The 18,629-nt window shown below is 36.2% G+C and overlaps 2 protein-coding genes across 2 annotated transcripts in view; one reads left to right on the top strand and one right to left on the bottom strand.

The window, feature by feature from the left end:
* LOC124172219 (vesicle-fusing ATPase 1-like) overlaps positions 1-8,813 on the bottom strand; it is a 69,347-nt gene extending 60,534 nt beyond the window's left edge. Inside the window, exons 1-2 of the mRNA XM_046551638.1 lie at positions 8,693-8,813; positions 8,466-8,563 (exon numbers count right to left, since the gene is read on the bottom strand). Of these exons, the coding sequence (XP_046407594.1) occupies positions 8,466-8,563; positions 8,693-8,704 (110 nt within the window). The 5' untranslated portion in view covers positions 8,705-8,813. The remainder of the gene's footprint in view (positions 1-8,465; positions 8,564-8,692) is intronic.
* Positions 8,814-9,232: 419 nt separating this feature from the next.
* LOC124172207 (cystathionine gamma-lyase) lies at positions 9,233-18,474 on the top strand. The gene is made up of 10 exons (XM_046551632.1): positions 9,233-9,338; positions 10,383-10,549; positions 13,719-13,800; positions 14,178-14,383; positions 14,495-14,626; positions 14,746-14,881; positions 14,963-15,115; positions 15,349-15,541; positions 16,706-16,900; positions 18,187-18,474. Exons 2-9 carry the CDS (start codon positions 10,400-10,402, stop codon positions 16,851-16,853), a joined length of 1,200 nt encoding a protein of 399 aa, XP_046407588.1. The 5' UTR covers positions 9,233-9,338; positions 10,383-10,399; the 3' UTR covers positions 16,854-16,900; positions 18,187-18,474.
* The last annotated feature ends 155 nt before the right edge of the window (positions 18,475-18,629 follow it).

Raw genomic sequence — 18,629 nt, 5'->3', positions numbered from 1 at the left:
TCTTATCCGAAAGAACGCGCAGACACTTCTAAGCGCTTCATGGTTAAATAATGTTGTACTGAATAATTGTCCGAGTTCATCCGTAACACTTAATAAGATGCTAAAAATTTAACGAGATATCACAAAAATTGATACGCCACCGAAAAGAAAAGGGTAATGAAAAAATGGCTGCGACAATAGTGATAAATACCCTAAAGCTAGCGGAAAATTCCATGGGACAATCCTTGAACTGGCCATTCGCAAACTTCTCCTCTAATCAGCGGAAAAAATTTTCACTGAAAGCAACAAATAAAGCAAATTTAAAATTTGACGAATCCTAGAATAAGTACACTATCCTATTTATAAATATGAACATTTTACCCTGGAAAAATACTTCATATTAGCTTCATTCGAAAGAAACTGGCTTACAAAGCGAGACCACGAAACTCCGCCTTTTTCAATGCCGTATTTTTTATGGTATTCGGAATGGTGAACATATCTCCGATCTGGTAGGTTGCATTGAATGGGCCTTAGATTGACTTTAATTAATTAATTTTCATGCGGTACTTTTAAATAGCCTTATATAATTCCAAAATAGCGCAGCACCTTAAGGATGGCACAGATTTATCCCGAATTCGGGAAAACATTCGCCAAGCAATGAGGGAATAAGTATTTTTCGCAATTTAGTGTGTAACGAAACATCTTCCTCTTCATTCTCAATTACCATTTACATCATGACATGTGATTAATTCCTCATGCGCGTGCATAACTGCATTTTTGTTACCATGTCATTTAATCAATCTTCTACAGAATTGTCCTCTAGATCAATGTCGATCAACGAAATATCCGAGTGGCTCGTTGGCTAACTCGAATATCAACTGCGAATGAATTACTAAATATCCAGCATTCTCTTTCCAAGTTCCATTTTCCTAGTATTTCATTTGTTTTTTTGTGGGGTAAAAATTGCACCAAATGACAAAAGTTAAAAATTATCAAAACGCTAAGATGAGACAATGCATATTTCATTAGGTACCTTTCAAATACTGAAACCTTTCCTCGATAGTCATTTCTTTTAGAGCCAGCGGTACCTCGATTTTTCTTCTAGTCCAAAATCTTAACATTGATAATTGATTTTCCTTCCATTCTTTGGTTCACACTCCGGTCTGAATAAACAATATCGGAAGTTGGACTAGATAATACAGTGACATACATACCCCGCGCGTAAATATTTCCGTTATTTATTTTCCGCCATGGATTGAATAGCACTCGCACTAACTATTAGTGAGCTTAAATGATATTGAAAAATAGGAGAGGAAGAAAATCGAATTATAGAAATACCATTGGATTACATAACCATGGATGTACTGTTGTATTAAAATGTAGCGAATTCATTTCCATGGACAATGCGTATTATCAAATAATATAAATCTGGCCGACGCCTTACAAAAAATAAAACGATAAAGCCTCGCAGAAAATTCAAAAACTTTATACTCATCATGTCTAAAATGAAGTGCCAAAACACGTATGTACAAGGAAAGTGAAGAAAGTTTTCGTTGATGTCACCCATATCTTGCACTTGACAGTTTACAGCAAACATTAGTTTCCATTACATTCCCAAGCGATGAAAACTTGTAAAATATTTCAAATCCGCGTATTACTAGCAAATTAAAACCACTGCCACCTAACTTACATCAGGTTCATACACGGAAGCAGAAGGTATCATAATAAAACATGTAGTTATCTTCACTTTCCATTTAAATTCTATCTCAAAATATGTCCCTCTTATTCACACTCACGGCAAGGTGATTTAATCCGAAATAGGCTGCAAAAAATGTTCAAATTCGGAAGATAAATACTACCATTAGAACAGGCCTTCGCTCACGCTAAATTTAGTGACTCACTGTTCGGCAATTCTTGCAGAAATTTTGTTACGTGCGAATATGAATATTTGAAGCACGTCCAATAACTACTCATCCCTGTAGGTCACCGAAGTCATTTAATTGCTTAGTTTTCCTCAGACCCCTCAGTTCAACCTGATTAACTTTCATAACCATGTTGCTGGCATGCAAAATGTGAAAATTATCTTCTCCAATTCATTAAAGCCCATCCACATTCTCCGTTCGGTAGAAAAGTATGACATGACAAGTGGCTGTATCGGTACATGATATTATAATCTAAAAACGACTTTTTTATTTATCCAAGGCTAAAATTACCATATTATGCGACGTTGCAATTTGCTTGCCTCCATTCCTTAGGATTTACCGTATTTCCAGTTAATGTACAAACAACCGCCTCTTGCACTGCCTCTCGCATCTAAATAGCCTTTTACATCGTGGTTTTCAACAAATTTAACGATTGGGAAACTGCATACTTTTTATAAACAGTATGCTGATATTCTACAGTAAATACGTATTACCGCAACATACATTTTTCCGCTTCAAATTCAGTTTATACACTAGAAAATGACTCCAAAACGTCTCCCGAGTTTCGCGGGCTAAAAAATACCGCCCCCACTGATCTTACGCCGCGCCGTGAATCCAAGCCCAGTAACGTAGTAGCTGCAGGTTTGGAAGAGCAACGTTGCGTTTAAAGGAGAACATGGCTGAAAAAAGGAAAAACTACAAGTGGTGCATTGTTCCTCTGTGCAATAACACCCCAGAAAATATTTTCGTCTGCATTCCCACGGAGGAAATTAGAAGAAAAGCCTCGATGCACGCCGTCCGTCGGGATGAGCGTTACGGAAAAATAAAGAGTATAAAAATAGAATGATAAATTTGTGTGTTATGTGTGCGAAGATAAATTTAACACAAATAATATTTCGTCGACTGAATAACTTGAATCTGAGATTTTTCTATAATTCGACCGCCGTTGAATAAAAACTTGATACTTGTTTCTCGATGGGTACGATGGACTCGAATTATTTATGGTACTTGATCAAATTCAGTTAAGGAAGGACATGGAAAAGTCCCTGATATGTAAAATCAAGGGAGGAAATATGAAAATAAAGAGCAACGTTGTTCCCCATACATTCGACTGCCAGCAAAGAAGACATACGTTTTCTCCTACTGTCGGCGTCAAAATGATGTGAAGCTGTACTTCGCAAATTTATATCTAGGCTTCAGGGCATCCTATAATAAAAAAATTTACGTTATTTTTAAGAATATTTTATTCTAAATTCTGATTTATATTTTGTTTTACGAAAAATTCAAAAATGTAGACACGCCAGGGCAATAAATGACTCCGCGTACCGTAGAAGTAGCCGTTTTGTCAACTTCATTAACTTTGTAGCTCAACCTAGGGAAAACTACTGGATTTACAGCATTCATCTTCCACAACAAGTTGTACACATTAATGCAGATTAATAAAATGGCTTTTGCGCATTTTTAGAGCGCATATTTTGTATCAAATTAACGAAAACGTTTAAACATTATCTCATCCAACAGTTTACCCCGAAAGAAAAAATAAAACTGATAGAAACACTTTTTAATTTATTTGTAATTTTTATATGATCCAAAATATGTAAAGATATTGTATTTGTAAGTGTTAATCGAATCTATTAATGCAATGTTGCCAAACGGGGCCGCGGCGGGTAAACCTAAGGAAGATGCTGCGAGAATGGATCGGAGACGCATTATAAAGGAAGTTGTAGATGGAAAAAGAATGGAATCCAGAGGTGGTCATAAAAAATTAATCATATACTTAGCATTCTTTGACTTTATTACTGCGTCGTCGTTTCTTGCTTTTCAGAAAAAAATCTCCCAAAATGTACTAAGGACTCTTAGGCCGCAGAATATTCATATTGCCCTGTAGTCACAATAAATTACTCCAATAATAATGAATCATAACCACGCCGTCGCTTGTACTCAAGTATGCAGCCTCTACCATGGCCGTGCCTCCGCGTACTGAATAATGACGTCACTTTACCACCAGCCAATCATCGGGCGTTTTCGATTCTCACTTGTATTTGAAAATTCTCGTGAACTTTGATGAATTAAATATCGCAAATCACGTCATAAAATAATAAAAAACTTTCTCTGTGATACTCAAACATATATTTTTATATACTTTTGGGGCTCTAGATTATAACTGAAATATGTGCAAGTTCCCTATTACACGAACGACCATTCCCAGGATAGTAGCATCCTACCCAGCCGGGACTCGAACCCGTGAACTCTTATTTGGCAGGCGAGGACTACCCCGCTGCCACCGAGGCCGGCACGCCCAATGATCGGAAGAAAAATCTAAGTCACTGTCGCAGATTGGCCCAAGGAATTCTCTCGCGAAATGATCTCCAATCCTCAAAAAGTAATTATCTATTCCGGAAATATATGCATCCTTATTACTTCCTATAAGCATCACCTCAAGTGTTTTCATAGCCAAAATAAATATATGCTGCCACCTTAATCAGTTTCGTATAAACCGATTTAATGATGCAATACCTTAGACTCTAAGGCTAAGGCTTAAAGGAAAATATCATAGATGAAACATCACGCACTAGGAGGTAACTCCGCACAGATTCACTCTGCATTTGTCACTACGATCAGCCTACTACACTGACTTCGTTGACTTGCAAGGAGTGAAATATCAAACTTCACCTTCAATAACCTCCGTCTGTATTTCATATCAATGGCTATAGTCATACATACGAAAACCTACTGAAAACCCCACACCATAACTTTTCAGCATAATGGACAAGAAATATACGGCAAATTTAATAAAATGTACGATTTTCCAATGCGTGCGTACGTAAACAAAATGCCAGCATAAGCATTCCGCGTACCACCCATGCTCCTCTCGAACCTAATTTACGACTACGCGCGACGTATTACGCTTCTCCGAGGTAGTAGGCTAAATAAATTCCAGTGAATCATACCTTAAAAAGAAAAAATAGTTTCACTTCTGTTGATAGCTCTAAATATATCCTATTTCCATTGCTTCAAACCATCATTTAGGAATCGAAATAGCTATGACAACGCAGTTATCCACGTTTCATCCAGGATATAGGGAAGTTATTTGTACCCATTTCCAGAAATGGCAAGGATGATAGTAACAGAGAGAGGGGAATGAGTAAAGGTACAAGTCAAAACGGATTTTCCATGCCGTTAAATACAATGTTCAGGAAAAGGTATGGATAGATTTTTCCAATACATGTTTGAACTATTCGTTGAGGCAACGTGATTAGCTCCGCGGAACTCTGCTACTATATAGTTAACATCATCTCATGGCTAACGCTAACCAGATACCATAGGTTGGTGGTATTATGCGATGACACCCTCTGAATTACTGGCAGTTAATGAAAACGAAAATAGTAAACCAATGAGTTCTACCTTAATTAACCATGTAAATTACATTCCGCCTTAATTTGATGAATACGAGAATGGCTCATTCCACCAGTCTGCATCCTAAATATGGAGTGATCAAAGCTCATATGAATACGACTTGGATAAAAGGGAAAAATTTCCATCCCTCCGAGAAGGCAAAATTGATTCCCGGATGTTTATCCTTAAACGTACGACACCCGCAACACGTACTTTCATTCTCAACGTATGATTGTCCATCAGCCAAAAAAGAGGTAAGTACTGTTGAATTTTTAAAAAAGTATTCTACCGATTACGGAGGGTATTGATATATAATAATACGCCAAACTCCCAAATGGACCTTTCATTCACACAGTGTAGAGTGATCATTGGAAATAAGCAAGAAACAAATTTGGGGGATGGGTTTAAATAGGTATCATACATTGAAATACCTTGGCATTAGTTATGCTACGTATATGATAAATATATTGTAATTGATGATATCCAACACATTATTGATGAGAAAAATAAAGAAAAAATTTTATAAAAAGGCTATGAACTTGGCATGACCATATTGATGAACTTGTCAATCATACTGACACACAAAATCTGAGATAGACGTTTTAATGAAAAAAAAGTATCCTCCTCTCCTCTTTCCATGAAATACTAACAGCAAAATTCATTGCTGTTTAAGCCATGAGCCACAAACAATCAATGAAGGCCTTACTAAGCTATACATGGAAAATGATCATGTGAATGAAATAATTCGCCGAGTATAATGGAAAAATTCCTGAAAGAGCCATCACACGTTATCATTCACCGTGTATAGCGGCCTTCAGACTTTGCTTAAAATAGTTTTTAAACCATTGAGGAATTGATTTTCACTTATAATGACAAAGAGCTGAGAAGCAGGGGAGTGAAAGCCCTACGTCACTCAAAAGAAACATACCCTGGTTTGGAAGAGGTCATATCTGCTAAGTTACTGTCCACAGCACTAGCCTAGATGTTCTGAGAGACAAGTTTTCTAGTCTATTGACTATCCTTTACTGAGTTTCCAAATGTTATCCCCAGTAGATAGATTTAAATGGGGTTAAGTTAGGCTAGGCACATAAGATGTTGAAGCTATCCTCCTCCACAAGGATTAATATTTTAAACTTCCCCTCTTTCATCTGGTCAATAGAAAAACATGTAACTCAGAGACTTAACCACGTAATTTAAGATATTTGAGTTGGCAAACCATCAACAAACTTCCATTTAGTAAAGCTTTTAACTCCTTTTTCTCATCTATTCCCTTGTATCATTCCTAAATTCCTTCGCCCATCACAATTACTGAAAAGTCTTTATTAGGAAGAAAGAGATCTAAATAGATTTAAGAAATTGAGGGTATTTTCATCTTGTCCTGGCCGACCTTTCCTTGTATATACGGGACAAAGCACCACAATTCCAACTTAAGCCCAAGTCCAAAATTGATAAACTTTGGTAATTTTATAGAAGCTGGTGTAATATTTTCCATTCTAAAGTCCTTCCATCCAATTTCTCTTTAACGTTATCAATATTTTGCTTCCCAACACCACTAAATATTTCCTTGGACCTCTTTTTATCATTCATCATCATCATCATCCCTAACCACATCCACAGAGTGAGGATTCTTTGCTCATCATATTTATAACCTGTACACATCTCAAACCAACACCATCTTTCAATAAAAGAGCACTTAACCAGTTTTTTTCTTTTTTCTTTGCTCTTATGAATCCCAGAAAATCAGCATTTTTTTGTGGAAACTTAATTTGTGAGTCTCTACATTTCAATTGCACAGGACATCTTTACTTTCCTTCTTACCTGATGTCTGAAACTTATCACTAGCAATACGGTACCCTTTCCAGTATACTTATGAGTTTCTATCCTGTTTCCTTAAATTTTCATACACTCATTTCAACCTGAATTCCACACACCAATGTAAGATGAAGAGTTCTCAAATATTTTAAATATTTATTTAGTTTCAGCTAAAACAACTATCATCTGCAATCTTATGCACTTTGTCACACTTACATCACTCTTTCCAGATACATTCAAGTGAAATGATAATGTGGCCATTCAGCCTCTCTACTTCCTCATACTTAACTCTACTTCCAGTTCAAATACATTATTCACTTCATCCACCACTCTCTCTCTCTTGCTGAATGACATATTATCCAAATGATCAAAAAATGAATTGTCTAATTTCCTACAAGTATCAACATCACTCCCTGCAATGACTTTCATCAATCTTGTAGCTAATCCTGTGCATGCTAATAAATCAGCATACTACCTAGGAAAATATTTTTCCAATATAATTTTACATCAAAGAAGATGTGAATTCTAAATAAAACATTTAGATTGTAGCATACTCCTTGCATTAAACTTTTCAATGCGCATTAAACAAATAAAAACTATTAATTTACAATTTGGATTTTTGATAGAGGAGTTCCAAAGCTCCACAATGGAAATGTTGGAGAAATAAACTACTTTGGATAACTATAAATACTCGACGTAGCTCGTTCACTCTTTTGCATATAAAATGCATAAAAATATATAGGACGTTTGCATAAAGATCAGCTGAGAAATTAGCGAGGAGTGAAATACAAAATCTAAGTCAGTACAGATCGATCCCAAAGACAGGAATGGATGAGAGTGCGCAAATTTACACACATACAATTCGTAAAATTATAACACAAGAATTGCAGATTTTTGCGCAACCTTGCGATGTCAAATGAGAGATGTTGAACAAAAAACGCAGAATAGCTTACAGGCTAGGCTCAACAGTTTACTCTCTAAGACTCGCTTTGAGGCCGTGCGATTCTTTAACAATGGTGATCGTGAATTTAATACATATTTTACAGTTGAAAATGCCTGAAAATTTGTCCTGGGCCTGATTATCAACTGTGACATACTAGGGCAATAGAAGTTAGGCCATTCACAAACAAAAGTGACCTTTTCTCGTGGATTGAAATAGATGTGGAAAAATAATTTATGCGAGAAGGCCGCCGAAATCTTAAAAAATTATCATTACCAGGAACAGCACTGTTTTTTACTAAAAAGTCCTACGTAAGTAATGACGTGAGAGGACTGAATGGTCACATGAACCGACGAGAAAATCGAATGAGGACGGCATTCGCATGACTGCCTTCGAAATGCGTTTTGGATACTCACTTGACATCTTTTCCAAAATGTGAAAAGTCAGCGAGATTTACGACGGCACAATTCGTGAACATCAGCTCGTCGGTTGGACATTTGGTCGCTTTCATAGTCTAGAGAGAAATCAAATTAAATCATCAGTCCAATGTCAGGAACGAACAATACATTAAGATAAAATTAAATCACCAACGGCTTCAAGTAACAATTAATATTGATAATAAGATATTTCTGTAAAAACTCACCATTGCCGCCATTTTTGGTATCGTTTAAAATTTATATCCGTCGAATTAAAGTGATAATGTTTCCTACAGTCCGCAGTGCAGATCATCAACCATCTTCAAAAGCTGAACAAGTGAAATACGAATGGCGCTTGGTTCAGCGGTAGGAGTGGGAGGGCCAACTCATGTCATGATTTTCTCTTTTTTAGTAAAATAAAAAGAAGAAATTGCTTAGGGATTTTCTTTTAAAAATTTATCGGAAATATGAAATCCTATTTTCCAATAATCAACCTTTAACATATAATTTTCCATTGACGAAAAGAGTTTGCACCAACCTTTTCATTGATTAAAAGGAAAATATATATTATCCGCATTATCTCCGATTTAACCACAGGCAAAATTATGCGTCTTATATTTTGATATTGATGTCATTCCTCATTGATATCATAATAATCTCATAAATGGTTCAATTTTGAGAGGAGGTCATGCAGATCGATACGGTAGTTGTCTCGAAATTTGCCAGATGTCAGGGTGGCTTGCCTCTTCCTCCGCTCTCCGATTCTCCTACTCCTATAAAAAGAATTTCCTGCCAAGGTGCGTCACTCCGTTTGAGGCCGCAGACACTATACGTTGGCCGGTGAAGACAGGGTGATTCGGTCTTTGCTGGTTGGTAGGTGAATGGACCTTTAACTTATTTTGTGTTTTGAAACAGTGCCTTGTTCTGAAATCTTTACTGATGCATTAAGGTGGCAAAGCCATGAAACCGGTGGCATCTGACATATTTCAGAGAACTTTGTCTCTTATCCGTCCTTTAGTTAACGGTAAACATTGTGGAATAAACTTGCCGTTTTTTTCGCTTTTTCATTCTTGCAATAATAGAATATGTGTATCTTCTTTGGCAATTCAACTTTTAATACTATTTGCTTACACTATTTTATTCTGTCAGCTTGATGGATATACCGGCCAGAATCAATTTTCTTCATAAGTCTGTTGGCAACTCCTCAGCAACAATTTTCTCATTGAAGTACATCTTGTGTAATAGGGGGAAGTTATTTCTGCGTCCACATGGTGTAAATGTCAGTTTGCCGACGTGCATATTTGACTTCTTATTACCAGCTAATGCTTTTTTAAACGAAAATTACGTTAGACTTATTTGTGTTTCAGCGATTAATAGGTCTCGTATCCCCTCTGATATGGGTTCTCTTTGATCGCTTAATGTGTATATTTACTCCATTTGGCGCACATGGATTAATTGCAGGCGGTAGTTAGAACGGGATTTCTGCTAGATTTCACGAAAAATTCGCATTTTCTCCAGTAGATGGCCAGGTGCCCAAAATTTCGTTTTTCAGTTATTAAATAGCCGCGGATTATGAACTTACACAATGGTAGAGTTTCGCGATTGTTCACGTGTTTTAATGTAATCTATTCCCTAGATAAGGTTTCAAGTTACATTTTTTCAATTTTTAGAGTTAAAAGTAACAGTAATGTTGACTTATATGACTTGACTTTCCCCAGATTTGAATTTAACAAAAATATAATTACCGATACAGTCCTCGTATGTAGTTGCTGTTTGCCATATGTCAGCTTTTAAAATGGGTTATATTGACATCCTTCGAGTTTAATATGCTTACTTGTAATGAAAAAATAGTATTATATTAATTGTTACTTTCATAGATGTGATAATTAACGATTTTAATGAACTTATTCTTCATAGGTTGCAGAACAAGTACAATGGCAGAGGGTTTTCTACCTTTTAGTCCTGGATTTGCGACAAAGGCGATTCATGCTGGACAGAAACCAGAGCAATGGTCATCAAACGCAGTCGTTCCTCCAATTTCGTTGAGCACCACGTTCAAACAGATAGCACCAGGAAAGCATAAGGTATGCTTGCCATCATCACTGTGCCTCTTGAAGTATTTTATTCTAAGAAATCTTTGGGGTACTTTGGAATTTTAGAAGGAAATATATTATGCTTGGATGCATGTTCCCCTCTCTTAGGCTTGTGGTCTACCTCCCTGCCTAGCATGATCCAGAAGGTTTGAAATTAAGTGTTTGAGCAACATCTATTTTCACTGACTGTGGTTGTATTTCTGGATGAGTTATATTAGAAATTATTAAGTTCCTGAATGTAATGCTTTCCCATGGTTGCATCATCTGAAGAAATAGAATCTTATTTTTGTAAGTTATATGGGGTAAGGTGAATGTTCTAATTTACATAAACACATTAATTCTTTAAAAAATTTAATGTATGTTTTTGTAAATAGTAATGTTGCAAATGACATTTTCCAACATTTTTTGGGCCCTCTGCTGTCATCCATCTTATTAATATGGCCAAACCAAGATTAATTGCTGCCTTAATTCTACCTCATCAACCATGTCTTTTTCAATTTATATCTTCTTCATTATTGTATAATTTTTAGCTTTATCAAGTCCACTCTTTCTGGTGCTTATTGCAATGTAATCTGTCTAGGTTATCAATAACCTATTTCTATTTACTTACTTAATGTCCCATGCCTCTGCTCCATTTGTTATTGCACTTTCTACTATTTTGTGAATATAGTCTTACTGACTCCATTTCCTGCTAATATGTTGGACCCATGATATAGACTTAACAGCTTTTATGATAGTCCTACCTTGGTAATTATGGTGTTTATCTCTTTATTACTACTTCTGCTTTCATCCAATATCACTCCTTAGTATCTTCTTTGCTGTGGTCACACCCTTTACACACTCGTTTTCTTGGGGTAGATTTGGTATTTCATCACTTTCAGTATTCTGTCTTCTTTCCCTCCCTACATCATCCATTTACATCCCTTCGGAGCCAATACAATAATGCTGTCAAGGATTTCAAGAACTGTGTTGTCTTGGAGAAAAAGGCAGCAATTGACAAATACTTAGGGAACTCAAACAACATTGTCAGGGATACGTGGAAAGTTATTCACCAGCTAACTAAATCTTCTGTTGGTACCTCAAACTCCAGCATTAAATTCAGTGGTAACACTGTGGATAATCCACAAAAAATTGCTGATTTCTTCAACTCACAGTTTTGCTATACTCCACCTCCCACAAACATGTCCCCTGTCTGTCCTCAATGCAGGACCTCTCCCAATTCTTTCTTCTTAACACCCACCGTTCCCTCTGAAATAGTGAACATTATTAAATCTCTTCGCAACACTTCTTCAAAAGGTCCAGATGGTATTCCCTTATCTGTCATTAATGCCTCCTCACAGATGATAGCATTGCCCCTAGCTAATATTATAAATCTATCCTTCACTACTGGAGTCTTTCCCTCTGCACTGAAGCAAGCCAAAGTTACACCTATCCCAAAAAAGGGTCCTTCCTCAGAAGCATGTAACCACAGGCCCATCGCTGCTCTGTCAGTATTTTCTAAAGTTTTTGAGAAGTTATTTCATCAGTGACTTAGTTGCTACCTTGACTCCTTCAACCTAATTACTGACTCCCAACATGGATTCCGAGTTAGTAGATCAACTGATACTGCTATGTTCCAGTATCTGAACTTACTACTACAGGCCTTGAACCAAAAACAGCATGTCCTAGGAGTCTCGTATGATCTCAAAAATGCTTTTAATAGTGTTGATCATAACATTTTAAAATGCAAGCTAGAAAGTCTGGGCGTGACTGGTGTCTCTCTAAACTGGATTACCTCCTATCTTGAAAATATAACTCAAGTAGTGTGTTATTCACATCACTCCACAGCTGGAATAGTGCAAACCATCTCAAGCCCACTGGAAGTAAAAGCAGGTGTCCCACAAGGATCAATACTTGGCCCACTTTTGTTTCTTATTTTTATTAATGATCTTCCTCAGCAGTTTACCTGGAGTCACAGTTATGTATGCAGATGATACAACTAATCTGTTGACTGCTAGCAATACTTCAGATCTAACAGAATATGCTAAAACTACAACTCAGGAGATGTTGGAATGGTGTCACCTGAACAATATTGCACTAAATGAAGCCAAAACTTGTTATATCTGCTTCCTTATCAAGAACCCTCACCAAGCTGAATATTTACCCTTGAATCATCTGCTTACCTTTTCAACTACAATAAAATGCCTTGGAATTCACCTCTCAGATACACTTGACTGGTCATCACATGTTTCTGAACTGAATAAAAAACTTTCTGTGGGTCTTTTTATGATAAGAAAACTTGCACCTGTAGTGTCCAAAAACACACTCAAAGCTCTGTACTATGCCAAAGTACACTCTCATTTATCCTACGGCATTTTGTTTTGGGGAAATTCCTCTCTGTTGTCAAGAACCTTTTCTCTCCAGAGGAAAGCTGTTAAAGCTATCTATAGAGTCCCCATTCGCACACCAGGCAGACCACTTTTTGTAAATTCCAGCATCTTAACTCTCCCCTCAATCTATATCCTTACCTGTGCCATGTTTGTTCGAAATAATCCTCATCTTTTCCCCGTTAACGCCAACCTACACAATCACTACACACACACTCCAAAAACAATATACACACCCTCCAATACTCCTACAGAGTCTGTTTAAAAGGTCCATACCACTCCATTGCCACTGTGTACAATAAGATTCCTATCACCATCCGTTCCATTTCCTCATCAATCCAATTCAAAGCCAAACTGAAAAATATGCTAATTGAAAAGAGCTACTACAATCTAAATGAGTTTTTAACTGGTGTTGTGTAATAACCTATGACCTCAATCCCACTGATAGCTGTGTGTTTGTATAGCTTGTCTGTATCATTTCATTATATGTTAGCATTTTATGCTGTATTAACTTGACAAAACTCATGACTGTATTATCCCAATGAAGTAAATAAATATTATTATTATTTTTGTTAATAGCGAGCTCATACTGCCCATATGCATCCTTAAGTTTCCTAGCCTGAGGTCATCCGTATCTTTAGACATTATTTATAATATTCAGGCCTTGTATAGAATCATTATGGATATACATCTGGTTTCATAAATGAAGTTTCAATGCTAGTTAAGAGAGCTTATTTGGTTAATGTGGTGTTACTGCTGCCCATTGATTTTTTTCGTGTCTTTATTTTCTTCAGGGATTTGAATACTCTCGTAGTGGTAATCCTACTAGAAATGTTCTTGAGGAATGCATAGCAAGTTTGGATGGAGCAAAACATGGTAAGCATCACTACCAAAATTGTTTCCTATGAATTTGCCATGGTTATGACTTGACTTGAAAGAGCATAATGAAAATTATTAATGCTCAACTACATATTTCAACTTTTCTATGGTTTGAATATTCTTTTCATTCTAATGATGCTCAGTACTTCTGCACCAATTCATATCAATAGTCGCCGATCAGTTATCTAATTAATCTGATATGTAAAATTACCTATATTCATTTATGAAGCTGTTTATCTATCTTATTTTTGAATTATTTGCTTTTATACCTCTGCAATATGTAATAAATATGAACTTTTTTGTTTCAAAGTACATAATAATAATTTACAACTACTCAGTGCCATTACTTAATTTGAATTAATTATCTTTTTTAGGATTGGTGTTCTCTACTGGATTGGGTGCTCTTGTGGCAGTAATCAATCATTTTAAAGCTGGGGATCATGTTGTATCAGTAGATGATGTGTATGGGGGTACTGGAAGATATTTGACAGAGGTAGGAGAGAAATTTGGAGTTGAGACAACTTATGTGGATGCTTCGGACATTGAGAAATTCAAAGCAGCAATTCGTCCTAATACTAAGGTATGGTCTTACTCCTGATACATGAAAGTGTAGCCATGAAATCAGCCAAGGCCTGAATTATGGCAGATTTTCTTCTGCTCTTGAGTCTTAATGTGATGTTCTTAATTACAGTTAGTGTGGTTGGAGAGCCCTACAAATCCAACATTGAAAGTTTTGGATATAAAAAAGATAGCAGAAATTGCACACAAGCACAAGGATATAATTGTGGTTGTGGACAATACCTTCCTCACTTCATACTTTCAGGTTAAATTTTCTTCTTTTGTCTGAAGTACAATTCCAGAAAGTACTGATTTAGGGTCAAATCTATTATTGATTCATTGGAACTTTTTTTAAATTCAACTGGTGCTCTTTCATCATTCTAGAGACCACTGGAACTAGGTGCTGACATCGTTATGTACTCTCTCACAAAGTATATGAATGGCCATTCAGATGTTGTGATGGGGGCTCTGTGCACCAATCGGGATGACCTTCATGAGAGTTTGAGATATTTACAAAATGGTTGGTACCCATTGTATTGATGTAACTATTCTAATTTATGCTGGTGATTACAAGTATAAGAGCATTTTGTTTATATTTCAGCTCTCGGAATCGTGCCTTCTCCATTTGACTGTTACCTTGTAAATCGAGGATTGAAAACATTGTCACTTCGCATGAAACAACATATGAGTAATAGTTTAAAGGTTGCTCACTTTTTGGAGTCTCATCCATTGGTGATCAAGGTGATTCACCCAGGTAAGTTTTTACTATATTGTTCTGACAGTCTCTTTAAAGTACAATGAATTTAAACTAATTTTGGCCTCTGCTAATTTTTTAGTTTAGTTCTTTTGCGATGTAGATTGTTTTCTCTGTGATGTGAGTGAGTTGTCAATATGATGTAACCACAAAAGTAACATTCTTACCATGTGATGAGTACTGTTATGGTTAAAGGGAAAAGGATTTTATGAAAATAAGACTTGATCTTGCAGGACTTCCAAGCCATCCTCAGTATGAAATTAGTCGCAAGCAGAGCAGTGGTTGCAGTGGGATGTTATCTTTCTACATGGGAAATAAGGATGGAAAGCCTGCAACATTGGAAGAGTCCACAAAATTTTTGCAGAGCCTCAAAATATTTTCCCTTGCTGAGAGCCTTGGAGGATATGAAAGTTTGGCTGAATTACCGTAAGTTTTGTTTCCTGTAGAATATATGGCTGTAGTGTGCCTCTACACAAAAATAAGGCAAAATATTCAATAATTCTCCAAGTACATTTGAGAGCATTTGTAAAAGGCTTCTTCTTGCTCTTTGATCATGATGTTGATTCTAGAAAGTAAGTCATGAAAATTATTTTGTAAAATGTAAATTTTGTTTAAATTGTGGCCTTGTGTTGTGATGTATACTTTTTTCATTTTTTTACATTTTACATTCTGAAGTTAAATTTTTCATTTCATTATGGGTAGAAACCATATTTTAGCCTAAGGGATTCATTTTTCAATAAATTTATGTAGATGTAAATTTATTTACGTATTTAAATAATGATAAATTGAATACAGCAGACTCCAGATTATCCGGCTGCAGTTTATCCGGGTTGCGGATTATCCATGCATGATTTTCACTCATGCTTAATTTTTTCTGCTACCTTTATTAAAAAAAAATAAAATCAGACGCAAAATCATCGGAATTACTGTATTATTGCTAGGATACACCAAGCTTATTATTTCCGTTAGAATCCCATTCTTAAAGCAGAAGCGATTGCATGCTAGCTGTATTCACGGGAGCACCGCGTTCCTGTTTTCCAAGCCTCGCAGTGCACGACCGTGCTCCTTGATCACGGATACGTGTCGTGCAGCAGTTGCAACCTGGGCAACTTGTGCGAAACGCGACTACATGGCGTGGTGCCTGACAGTGTAGTTTCCGACGTCGAGCAGTGGTTTTGAAGCATTCGGGCAAACCACTTTTCTGTATCTGTGATTGCGAAGCCACGGATGTGTGGTTTTCGAAACCAGGCCTTACCTGGAGCATTAATAATACGAGTACAACCATGTTATCGCAGCTAAAAATATCCTGGCGAAGAAAGCTCTCATTGAGTCCGGGAAGGACTCTAAAATAACAGAATAACTGTATAAATAATAATATATTGTTTTTTAAGGCAAATTATGAATATTTCAAGACATTTAAGTGAAAGTTTGGGTTATCCGTGTTTTCTGATTATTCGTACCGTCTCTCCCCATTATTAGCCCGGATAATCGGAAGTGTACTGTACATGTAATTAGCAAAATGACTTCAATCTTAACTTCATCTCTGTAAAAATGCTAGTTATCCTCTACAGGAGTTTTTCCATCTTGCAGGAGTATTATGACCCACGCCTCTGTTCCCCCAGAAAGGAGAGAACTTTTGGGGATAAACGATTCTCTGATCAGAGTGTCTGTTGGGCTAGAAGAAGCTGATGATCTCTGCAATGATCTTGATCGTGCCTTAAAAGCTGCCTTTGCCTGAATCTTGATAATGTACTGAGATCCATTGTGAAACAATTGTGCTGTGTTGTAAGTATGGATGTATTTGTGGCTATACAATTTTAGAGGAAGTATACTAGTTTGAGTCAATTCTCGCTAAAATTGAATGATTGGAGTGGTCCACGCTGTTGTTATCTATGAAATTACAAACCTTAGTTGATGGTGAAAGTGGTGTTGGGGGAGACAGGACTATTGCTACTCAAGATTTAAGGAATTTTTCAAATTAATGACGTAATGTATCCTCACTAAATGTAAGCTGTAATTATCAATCTTTCCTGCCCAACAGCTATGTCGTGAAAATTTCTGAATTTGCAATCTGTCCCTTGCCAGATTTTTTTGTAGGGAGTAATTGGGGGAGTAGGTGGCACATTTATGGCAGGTGTACACTTTTTGGACTGCATACGTAATGTTTGTCATCAAGTGACAATAAAAACATTTTTTTCTCTTGTGGAATATATCAACTCTGTGGCATGAAAAGTGATAAAATTCACACAAATGTCAAGGGGAGGAAATCAAACCATGGAAGCTTTCCAGGCCACTATACTTTTCTGGTTCCTTGATACTTTCGGAAAGCCAGCTGGCCGTGGTTTGATTTTGGTCAAGGGGAATTTTTTCTCTTAGCAATTTAATTGAAGTTTTCTCACTAGTTATAATATGATTCTTGCTATAAGTGGAATTCACTAAAACAAACTTTCACTTTAGTTAATGTTTGCACAGTGGTTCATTGCCCTTGAGATATACTGTAATGCCCTTGTAATACTGTGGCATATGGCATATGCTGTGGAAGGAACTTTTTCGGTCAATATTAATTTGTAAATAATCAGAGATGAGAGATGCAAAATGTAACATATATGTACTGCAATACATAATTGATTAAGTTCCCTTGCTTCTATTTTAAACTTAATGAGGATAATACTAAAGTGACAACTTCATTAACCAGTGGACTATGAGACAATGTGTGATAAGATTTTGTTGCTAACCTTTTTTGTTGCTTTCTATCGTGACTAGTCCAAGAATAAGTTTAACCCAGTGAAATGCTTCATGTAAATTCTTATTTTGACAGAGGTAGGATGTATTATTTTTGTAGTAAAAAGATTCACTAGCTTTGTTTATGATTTATTTTCGTTTAAATATCATAACCATTGATAAACAGTAGGTGAAGACAACAGTTTACATGTTGCTCCTTATCACCGATAGTTGTCAGTTGCAAATAAGTGAAGCTTTGTGTGGTCAAGTCTTTTGTAAGTCCCATCTGCAATTGCTGTTTTATTATTTTTTTATTTCATTGAAGGTTAATTTTGATTTGCTTCTTACAGGTGCAGCCACAGAAAAAGGAAGAGCTTGCTGGCAAGCTACTGGTGTCTTGGAACCAAAACATATTCAGTATATCTAAGATATTTAAGCATATGTACTTATATCCTTGATAAAATCATCTTCTGTCTGTGCAGAAGTTGACTTATTTGTTAAAAATGTGGAAGAGCATCTGTCAATTGTGATAACGTCATGGCTGATGTGTTTAGTGTGAATGTGCAGTTGAAATTTTTTACAAAGATAAAGCAACTGAAGAAAAGATTACTTAAATGAAATATGTATTTGAAATTTTATTTGCATTATTTATTGGTTTGACATGAATTTTCTAAAGTTTTTTGTGGTGTTAGTAAATGCATTTGCAACCTTATAGTTGTAACCTAAAAACAAGCAATGCAATTATTCAGGAGCAATGCATTTCATTCGGTAACAGAAAAGGTTGAACCCCTGG

This window comes from Ischnura elegans, chromosome 1, assembly GCF_921293095.1.
Source record: "Ischnura elegans chromosome 1, ioIscEleg1.1, whole genome shotgun sequence".
NCBI classification, from domain to species: domain Eukaryota; kingdom Metazoa; phylum Arthropoda; class Insecta; order Odonata; family Coenagrionidae; genus Ischnura; species Ischnura elegans.
The sequence above is the reverse complement of the archived record's forward strand: the minus strand, read 5'-3'. Positions and strand labels throughout refer to the sequence as shown.